A 10838-nucleotide genomic window follows, 5' to 3' on the forward strand; every position below is an offset into this window, starting at 1 on the left:
CTCCATATTTTTTTTCCTTGTTTGCATGAGGATTTCTCCAAAACATCTGTTGTCACAATTATTGCAAATCTGTTACAATAAGTAGCTTTGAAATTGTACAGGCCTCGTCTGCATCTGTGTTTCACAGAATAGTATTATCAAGATGTGGCAAAGACAAATTGGCCAGTAGATGTCAAACGTTTCTGTGTTTACTTAGTTAGAAATGAAGTACAAAAACTAATACTCTTTCATGTGGACTTCACTGTGAGTTTAATTTTTAAATTGTCTCTTTTCTCTTTTGAAACCCAGATTACTGTTTAAAAGAGCCATCCTACCTTCTAGTTCTAATGCTTGGCAACCAGGAGAGCTGACGCCTGAACCAAAACAAATCATGAAATAAGGAGGGGAGAGGTTGGATCAGACGCTGACTGGATTTTATTCTTTGTTGGCCAAAACAAAACGAATGCTAGCAAACCATCACATTTATAAGTACCTTGTGAAGAAAACATTAAACAAAAAGAAAGACTGACTGTTCTACTGTCTTCTAGGGCCCCTGCGCATAAATTAATCATAACAATGAACCCAGTGCAAGTGCCTTAAATGATTGAACAATCCTTTTAAAATAATAACAACAGGAAAAAAGATTTTCTACAAAACAAAATATTAAAGAACAAAACGAGTTTAAATTAAAATTGGAACATTTCTGCCATGTGAACACTAAATACAGGGTGCTCCGTTTATCTAAATGGTCTTTTGAATCAAGAGTCCATAACTGATCAATGGTCATAACAGTTTGCATATTAATTATCATGAAACTGAACTTACAGCCCATTGTTCCTTCAGTGGTGCTAGTTTCAGTCATTATGCAAATGTAATGTTTATAAGGTTGGGGAAACCTACATTCAGCTGAGACTAAGAAGTCATTTGGATGAATGACAAAACGTTTCTCCCACTGAAAACGCCACATCCAGATGATCTCACAGAAAGTTCAATGCTGTTCTCAGGAGCTGTAAGGGCCACAAAAGAAAAAGTATAATTTTAATAAAATCATTGTTTCATATCAAGATGTTGCACTTTTAAATAATTTAAAATCAAACTTTCTATTAAATATGAAGAAAAAAAGTCTAACATATGCTATGCTGCAGAAATAATGTAACTGAGCCATGCACTGTAGCTGCTCACTGACTGATGATCCCAGCTCCTTTGAATCTCTTACCTTTCTTCTTATTGTAAACAGCAAATCCAACAGCAGCAATGACGATGACAATAAGCACAACAAACACTGCAGCAATGACTGAAGCTGTCATGTCAGAGGGATTCTCTGCTCAGTGAAAAACACAGATAAAATGTGCAGATTAAGCAGGTAAGAATAGAAGAAGTCCACCCTGTAGCATTCATCTAGCTACTCTCACATAATGGTGAGTGGAGGTTATTGCACTATAATCTCTATGTGAGGCTCAACTGACGCAACTATACACGCAATACTATAGAATATTTAGATAAGAGAACATTTTTATCTGTTAAGCAGAGGAGATGCATATTGTTAAATTAAAGGTTTTCACAGGAGTGCCACTTAAATTCAGTAACAGCTTCCCAAATGTCAGCCCAAAAATAAATACCCAAAGTTTTTATGGATTAGAAATTCTTTGATCAATTTCGAAATTTAGAAGTTCCAATTACATAGTCCAATAATTACATTTAAAAAGTTGTTTATTAATCTTAACACTAGTAACAGCTCATATATGTTGAACCAAGAAAACTTATTAGATATAAGCACTGAAAATTAAATTAAAATTCAGTTATAATAAGTTTTCTACTCTGTTATGATCTCTATTAGTTTTTATTATGGTAATGACTAATTAAGATCAGAGTCCAAACAAAAAACAAGACAAAACATTCAAATATTAACCCACAGTCTCAGCAGACAAAATAAATCAAATGTGTTTCTCCTAAGTTAATCATTACCAGTTCTCTCTCTCCTGTTGAATCTGATTACTGTTTTATCCAGGTTGGTGATGATGTTCTTAACACCAGAGAGCTCAAACACACAGTCGTATCTTCTCCAGTTGTCAGGTGTTATGTTACGGTCACTGGGGGGACTCAAACGCAGGACTCCTTGCTCAAAGGAAGAACACAGGGTTTTTATTTACAAACACCAGGTGAAATGTGTGACAGTGACTCAGTGCTATATAAAAGCGTGCGTGGATCAGGGCTCCAGGGAATCCACGGGGAAAAGCAGGAGAACACTCACTCCTCTTCAGTCTCTCTTGGCGTCTCACCAGTCATTTACTCCTCTCTCACACCAGAAACTCCGTAGGGAACAAGGGCAGGTCCAGGGGTCTGTACACAGGGAAACAAAAGCATTAGCACAAGAACCTGAAATGCAGGTCAAGCAACGATCCAGCGAAGAGCAGTCTCGCTTCTTCCCTTTAGTAGAGGCGACAGAGGGAGAGAGAGAGAGGGGGAGAACAAAGCAGAACTTCTCAGGCAGATCTGTCGGACTGTGACATGTTACTGATGAAACATTCAGATCAACAGTTGTCTGGAAGATCTCATCATTGTTGGTGAGGATGTCTCCAGGATCCACACCCTCATGAATCTCCTCTTCATCTTTCCTAAAGAACATCACGGCTCTCTCAGGATAGAAACCTGTAGCGTGGCAGCTGACTGGAGAGGAGGAAGTCTTCTGGAGGAGAGACACAGATGGAATAACTGGAGAGAAGGAAGGTTGGAAAGAGATAAGGTGCAAATAGATGGAAGTAAACATTCAACTGTAAAAATGGGGAAGAAAGGAAAGAAGAACAACAAATATGTAGATATTAAGAAAACTATATTTTAAGAGAGAGGTGTGTGTGTAGTGTATATATTAGATGAAAAAAAGAACACAGTAGAAGAATGATATCTGTGTGGCTGGAATTCAAGATTTGAGTTCCCAGGGGTGAGCAGTAGGGAGTGTGGACCCCTCCCTCACCCTCTATGACCATTGCCCGCCCATAGGGGTTAAGGCTCAGCAAGCCGAAACTCAGGACCAGCCATGCACTCACACATACCCACCCACCTATTAATGGCACACAGAAACACATAAAGAAACACTGTATTTTGTAATTGATCCATCTTAGTGGGAATTTAAATATTATAAGTTATTCTTAGGAGCTTATTTTTGACAACACTTTGCTTCAACATGAGAGGTTTTAGGACAAAGTTTGTGTTTTCCATTCTTTAAGCACCGGTTCGAGCACCGTTTAAGCACCGGCACGGTTTCAAAAGTACCGGTTTGGCACCAGTATCGGATAAAACCTAAACGATACCCATCCTTACTGAGCAGTTTAAGACAAAACATACCTTCTTAGATGAGCCCTGGCTAGATGTTGAACAGGCACTATGCAATGATCTAGAGATTTCAGACCTACCATTTATTAGCTCAAACATCAAAAGACATGAATGCTTTAAAAGTATCAACATCAGCTTTTCTCTGACAGCATGGTGGGAGTTTCTAAAAATAACGGAGTCTTCATTAATCCCATGCAAACGTACACCTATCTGGAATAACCCTGACATATTACAAAACAATAATATGATTAATTTCCCAGAATGGAGTTTGTCAATGACCATGGAAGGCGAGTGACAGTGTTGCACTGTCTGGTGTGGCTCTCAAGTTGTAAAGGAATTAAATACTTAGAACATATATTAGAGGGAACAGAATTTATTCCATTTGACAGACTAGTTGCACAATATGGGATCAACAAGAAAAGATTTTTAGAATATCCATCCATCTTCATCCGCTTTATCCGAGGCCGGGTTGCGGGGGCAGCAGCCTAAGCAAAGAGGCCCAGACCTCCCTCTCCCCAGCCACCTCCTCCAGCTTATCCGGGGGAATACCAAGGCGTTCCCAGGCCAGCCGAGAGATATAATCTCTCCAGCGTGTCCGGGTCTGCCCCGGGGCCTCCTCCCGGTGGGACATGCCTGGAACACCTCACCCAGGAGGCGCCCAGGGGGCATCCTTGTCAGATGCCCGAACCACCTCAGCTGGCTCCTTTCGATGTGGAGCAGCAGCTGCTCTACTCTGAGCCCCTCCCGGATGGCCGAACTTCTCACCCTATCTCTAAGGGAGAGGCCAGCCACCCTTCGGAGGAAGCTCATTTCTGCCGCTTGTATCCGCGATCTCGTTCTTTCGGTCACTACCCACAGCTCGTGGCCATAGGTGAGGGTAGGGACGTAGATCGACCGGTAAATTGAGAGCTTCGCTTTTACACTCAGCTCCCTCTTCACCACGACGGACCGGTGCAGCGTCCGCATTACTGCAGCTGCAGCCCGTCTGTCGATCTCCGGCTCCCTTCTCCCATCACTCGCGAACAAGACCCCGAGATACTTGAACTCCTCCACTTGGGGCAGGAACTCATCCCCGACCTGGAGTGGGCACTCCACCCTTTTCCGGCTGAGAACCATGGCCTCAGATTTGGAGGTGCTGATCCTCATTCCCACTGCTTCACACTCGGCTGCGAACCGTTCCAGTGTGAGCTGGAGGCCCTCACATCATCCGCGAAAAGCAGAGATGAGATTCTGAGGCCACCGAGGTGAAAGCCCTCCGCCACTTGGCTGTGCCTAGAAATCCTGTCCATAAAAATTATGAACAGAATCGGTGACAAAGGGCAGCCCTGGCAGAGCCCATCACCCACCGGTAACGAGTCTGACTTATTGCCGGCAATGCGATCCAAGCTCTTGCAACGGTTGTATAGGGATCGAATGGCCCATAGCAATGGGCCAGACACCCGATACTCCCGCAGCACCTCCCACAGGACACCCCAAGGGACACGGTCGAATGCCTTCTCCAAGTCCACAAAACACATGTAGACTGGTTGGGCAAACTCCCATGCGCCCTCAAGTATCCTTGAGTGGATAAAGAGCTGGTCCAGTGTTCCGCGACCAGGACAAAAACCGCATTGTTCCTCCTGTATCTGAGGTTTGACTAGTGGACAAACTCTCCTTTCCAGCACCCTGGCATAGACTTTCCCAGGGAGGCTGAGGAGTGTGATCCCCCTGTAGTTGGAACACACCCTCCGGTCCCCCTTCTTAAAGATGGGGACCACCACCCCGGTCTGCCAGTCCAGGGGTACTGCCCCTGATCTCCACGCAACATTGTAGAGGCATGTCAGCCAGGACAGCCCTACAATGTCCAGAGCCTTGAGGAACTCGGGGCGGACCTCATCTACACCAGGGGCTCTGCCACCAAGGAGTTGTTTAACTGCCCCAATGACCTCGCCCTCAGAAATTGGCGGGTCTTTGTGTGTGTGGTTAAACTTCACTTACCTTGTTGTTTCTGTGGTCAGTAATTATATCTGTATTAATAATACCATTTTTGAAAGACATTGCAAAAATTAACTCATCTGATACGTCTTCTAACATCCAACCCTCTCTCCCCGAAAAAAGTAAAATTCATTATCTTTTCTCTAATATTAATTTTTGTTCAGTTATAGCGTTGTGGTCCTGAGTCTGGTGATTCAGTGTTGATGTTTTTTATTATTAACATTCTTTGTTTTAGTTAAGTTTCTGGTTATATGTTTTGGTGTTTTCTAGTTCTTTGGTTGCTACACGTCCCTTTTCTAGTTTCTTGTCTAGAATCTCTTTTGTCAGTCGTGCCCCCATGTCGCAGTTTGTTACTCTTGTCTCTGCACTTCATGTTCCCTCTGTCTCCCCTGTAAGCCATGTCTCCTTGTCAAGTCTGCGTCTCTGTGCCTGTCTCCTGTTTCCTGTTTTATTTTGACAGTCCTGCATCCTTTGTTAATGTTTACTATTTTGTTTACTTTCGGTCTCTTAATGTAGGATTAGTCCCAGCTGTTTTTCCCTCCTGTTTCCCATTCCCTTGTTACTTCTTGCTGGATTTAAACCCTGTGTTCCCCACGGGGACCAATAAAGTACACTTTCTTCTTCTTCTGAAGTAGCTCAGTTTAAACAGGGCAATTACAGTCCAGCTTGAGAGTATCACCCACTGTTTGATCCAATAATTAAAAATAAAACATAGAAATTAAATTATTTCTGTGCATGAATACTTATAGCTTGATTGTCTGAATCCAGCAATAGGGCATTACATTTACTTTTTCTAAATTTTAGACATTAAGGCATTTTAGAATGTCTTAAGGATATCAGAGCATGGCTGGCTCTGAATATTTTACATTTTAATGAAAAGAAGACTGAAATCATTATATTTGGGCCGAGTGGACCTGGTGTCCATCTGACTTGGGTCCTCTTACATCCTGTGTCAAACCAATTGTCACCAAACTTGCAACATTTGCAACTCAACTGAAGCAGCAGAAGTAGCATTCATAAAAAATAAATCTCTCCAAAGTATCTAAAACCAGAGTTTCATTTCTGTTTTGTTTGTTCTATGCTTTCCCATGGCATCCTGTGTGCATGCCATGGGAAAAACAAGGAGACTGTAGGAGGCACATAGTCTGTTTAACGTTTAATTTTTTCTGACTCAGATAACTTTGGCCCACCCTAACAGAATACGGACTTTGGATAGGGAACCTTACCACTCCCAGTTGTTTGGTCTGTTGTTTTTCTTGTGTTAATGAACGTGAAAATGGAAAAAAAAGATGAAGTGTGTGCTCATATTACTCCTCTGCTGCCATGTTGCATCTCCAGGTAAGCTCATATTTCAAGTTTTTCATTAAAAAAAAATATTTCTCTTAATTTATGCGAGATTGAATTGCAAGAGACATGGTCTTTTAGTTTTACTATGAGCTGTCGCCATTTTACTCATTTGTTTGTTTGGTGGAGAGTGTCAACAACTGACATTGACAGCTAACACCACCTAACTTGTCAAAACAGCACAGGGAGATATTTAAGCATATAGAAGAGGGATTTTAGACCAGCAACTGTGGCTATGCTTTTACAGATGTTTTGTTCAAAGAATTCTCACTCTTCTTTACTTCTTAATAATAATAATAATAATATTCTTAGTTTCTTTATAACACCAGCTGTATGTTAGTGCAATAACAAAAAAGTATTCTGTTTTATTCTTAAGGTGAGTGGTGGTGAAAGGAAGATGTGGGCACCCCTGAAATGTCACAGTCTCAGTAGGAGAAATTAATATTATCAGTGAATGTACTTTTGTTGTAAACGTGGCTTTAAGAATGTGGTATGGTTTTCCTGTATGTACTTGCAATGTAATTTTTGGAGTAGTAAGAATAAAGAGTTAGAGAAGAGTTATTAGCAAAAATTTAATTTTACACAACACTAAAAGTATTTCATCAGTGAGTAGGTTCTCAGTTTCTTTTCACCCTAATACTTTTGAAGACAATGCTGAATCTGAAACTATTTCTACCGTATTTTCTGCACTATAAGGTGCACTTAAAATTCTTTAATTTTCTCAAAAATCGACAATGCGCCTTATAATCTGGTGCGTCTTATGTATGAATGTTGGTTGTACTTAATGACCTTGAACTGATTTTATGCGGTACACAGCGCTCAAAATTCTGTCAAAAAATGTTTTAGTATGACTTTGGTAAGCTACAAAGCCGCACCGCTTGATGTATTGTCAGAGCATTATGGCTACCATAGTCAGGACCCTCGTGGAGTAATCTGGGTCCAAAACTCTGTCCACTTCAGGTCCCAAAGTCAAAAGAACACTGCGGCATCACTGAGAGTTAAAAACTGTCTAAATTCTTTCATCTGTAATAAAATGATCAGCGTTGCTGCTTTACCAGGCGTAAGGATTAGATTTAACATCCAGGCACCCATTATAACAGAATTTGTTAAATTTAACAGAGTTAAAAGTTAGCAGGAAGTTAGCAGGAAGTTAGCTCGCTAGTTTCCACCTAAACATCATATACCATGTTCTGACTGAGAGATTTCTGAAAAAATTAAAACGTACAGCTCTGCTATCACTTCCAACATATATGAAGACAAAAACCTAAACAGCAGTGACTTTTGTAGGGTTACTGAAGTTGGACTAGCTGGTATATAATGATGTACTACGTGATTGCTAGTGACACAGCTATGTTAGCATAACATTAGCACACTGAAGCTGGAGGATGAACGCTAACCTTTTTCCATTCGATAAAAGTTAACCTGAGGGTTCCTGATGGTTAGGGACAAATGCAATCGCATGGCAGGATGCTGTAAACGGACCGAACTTCAGTCAGGAGAACAATTGAGATAATCAATCCACAATACGAGGTTAGTCATTAATATACTGCAACAAAACCGGAATAGAGCAGCTGTGAGAGAATTCAACATTAATGAATCAATGGTACGGAAGTGGAGGAAGCAAGAAGAATGAGTTGAGTAAAGTTTGACTCATCTGACTGTTTTGTTTTGCTTAATGCGCCTCATAATCTGGTGCGCCTTATTTATAAAAACAGACCCATTCATTGACAGAGCGCCTTATAATCTGGTGCACCTTATGGTCTGAAAAATATGGTAATGATACAAAAAAAACCCTATATAATAGGAATGTATGGTAATTCAGATTTCTCCCAATTTTACAGTAAAACACTCCTTGAAGTATTTCTTCACTGAAACTCCTGGAGCTCAGAGCATTCCTGAGTTTGTGGTTGTTGCATTTGTTGATGAAGTTCAGATAGGTGACTCCAACAGTGTAAGAGAAGCAAAACCAAAGAAAGACTGGATTAAATTCTTTGAGGATCATCCTCAGGACCTGGAGTGGTATAGATTTCAATCTAATAAAATTCATCACTTCTTTAAGGCTACCATTGAGACTTTGAGGCAACGTTTAAACCAAACTGAAGGTACAGATTTGTTTTACTTGTTACTGCTGAAACATTTTGTTTTAAATCATTTTTCATTTTTTATTTTAAAAAGCCTTTATTTTTGCATTGTTTATTTGTGGTAAAGGTATAGTTTCAGGTATAAGCTGTATTGACATCTTACAGGTTTATCACAGTCACTGTTACTGTCTTTCTTTTCAGGTGTTCATATTTTGCAAAGGATGAGTGGCTGTGAATGGGATGATGAGACTGGAGAGATTAATGGATATGATCAGTATGGCTATGGCGGAGTAGACTTTCTCGCATTTGACTCGCAGACACTGACATGGATCGCTCCTAAACCACAGGCTGTCATCACCAAAATGAGATTTGATGCTCATGAACGTCGATTTGAATCAAATAAAAACTTTTTAGGCCATCAGTGCCCTGAGTTTTTAAAGGAGTATTTGCGATATGGGAGGAGCTTTCTGCAGACAGCAGGTAGAATTACATAATCTAATGAAATGTAATAGAAACTTTATATGGGTTTGTGCTTCAAAGGTAGAGTAAAATAAAATAAAGAATGTAACAACTGCCAGTCTCTCTGCAGTTTTTCCCTCAGTGTCTCTCATCCAGAAAACTTCCTCCTCTCCAGTCAGCTGCCATGCTACAGGTTTCTATCCTGACAGAGCCGTGATGTTCTGGAGGAAAGATGGAGAGGAGATTCATGAAGGTGTGGATCCTGGAGAGAGCCTCCCCAACAATGATGGGAGCTTCCAGATGAGTATTGATCTCAATGTTTCATCAGTCACACCTGAAGACTGGCAGAGGTACGACTGTGTGTTTCATCTCTCTGGTATGAACGAGGACATCGTCACCAAACTGGACAAAACAGTGATCAGGACCAACAGGGGTAAGACAAGAAGATTACTCAAACTAATGTCTGAGTAACTGTAATGACTGAATAGTAATGATTTTGTGTCATTTATTGTTTCACTCAGAGATGTCAAACTTCTCAACTTCCTTGGTGTCGACACAGTTTTCTGTTTAATATTATAAAATGCTGCCATGTGTTGTTCAACAGAGAAGCCAGCTGACACTGTGACCTTCATCAGTGCTGCAGTGGTTGTTCTAACTGTCACCATTGTCACAGCTGTGGCATTTGTAGCTTACAAAAAGAAGAAAGGTGAGAAATCTGAATGCGGGAAATATTGAGTTTAGTTTTTCAATTCATCTCCGAAATCTTACTGCCAGATCAGTTTGGACACAAACACCTAAATTCTAAAGTAACTGTAAAAGGCTCAGAGCCACAGTGAGATGATTACAGGGCATGAGAAGGATGATGTGTGAAGAAAAAAAGTACATTACAAAGGAAATGCATACAAGATATTTGTGGAATCAAGAAAAATACAAAACAAAAAATAACTGATATGGTTTATTTTTGTTTGTTTCAGGGGTATGCTCTACATCCCGTAAGTAAAATCTGCTTTTATTAATTTGTAATTTTTCAGATGTGGAATGTGATTAGAGACATTATAATCAGGATTTACGTGAAAACATAGTATAGATTCATTCAGTTTCATGATACATATTCTGCTCACTTGAATGCCACTGATCTCCCTGGGAAGCAGGGTCATTTATTCAAACAGAAACCAACAATCACTACAAATGATCTCCTTCAAAACGATAAAATATTTGTAAACTGTGTATTTTTTATCTTCCAGCTCCTGACGATGGCTCTGAGCAGTCTGAGAGACTAAATCCACAAAGTTGACTGTCCTGCAAAGAGTTCTTCACTTTACTGTCTGAATGACTTTCCTCCAGCTGCTGCAGACACTTCCACATTTCAAAGACATATATTAAACACACCTGTTAATAAAACACAGTTGATGATCATATTTTGCAGATCACTGAGAACAGGCTGCTACACTTCCTCTACATTAGTGCATGGTCATATAATTGTATCTAGCTACTGTGTGTACATGTTTCATGCAATTATGACTTCTGCTTCAGTATGATCTATGTAATCCCTGTATCGATGCAGCGGTATCACAAGTCTGCTAAAACATTTGCTAAACTAAATGTTTCAACTTTATTGATTTTTATGCATCTGACAATGACAGTTTGTTAGACCTGAAGTGTGTTATTTCA

At 40.3% G+C, this 10838-nt stretch overlaps 2 protein-coding genes across 2 annotated transcripts; one reads left to right on the top strand and one right to left on the bottom strand.

The window, feature by feature from the left end:
* Positions 1 to 717: 717 nt before the first annotated feature.
* On the bottom strand, positions 718 to 3065 carry LOC120720739 (major histocompatibility complex class I-related gene protein-like). The gene is made up of 4 exons (XM_040010508.1): positions 2490 to 3065; positions 1945 to 2054; positions 1196 to 1300; positions 718 to 986 (listed from the first exon to the last, which is right to left on the bottom strand). The coding sequence occupies exons 1-4, from the start codon at positions 2744 to 2746 to the stop codon at positions 892 to 894; spliced, it is 567 nt and encodes a 188-aa protein (XP_039866442.1). The 5' UTR covers positions 2747 to 3065; the 3' UTR covers positions 718 to 891.
* A 3324-nt stretch (positions 3066 to 6389) lies between these two features.
* LOC120720738 (major histocompatibility complex class I-related gene protein-like) lies at positions 6390 to 10547 on the top strand. Its single transcript, XM_040010507.1, has 7 exons — positions 6390 to 6621; positions 8469 to 8729; positions 8910 to 9188; positions 9298 to 9600; positions 9772 to 9873; positions 10142 to 10159; positions 10412 to 10547. Exons 1-7 carry the CDS (start codon positions 6573 to 6575, stop codon positions 10459 to 10461), a joined length of 1062 nt encoding a protein of 353 aa, XP_039866441.1. The 5' UTR covers positions 6390 to 6572; the 3' UTR covers positions 10462 to 10547.
* Positions 10548 to 10838: the final 291 nt, after the last annotated feature.

Source organism: Simochromis diagramma, unplaced genomic scaffold (genome assembly GCF_900408965.1).
Source record: "Simochromis diagramma unplaced genomic scaffold, fSimDia1.1 OVJJ01000594.1, whole genome shotgun sequence".
Lineage (NCBI taxonomy): Eukaryota > Metazoa > Chordata > Actinopteri > Cichliformes > Cichlidae > Simochromis > Simochromis diagramma.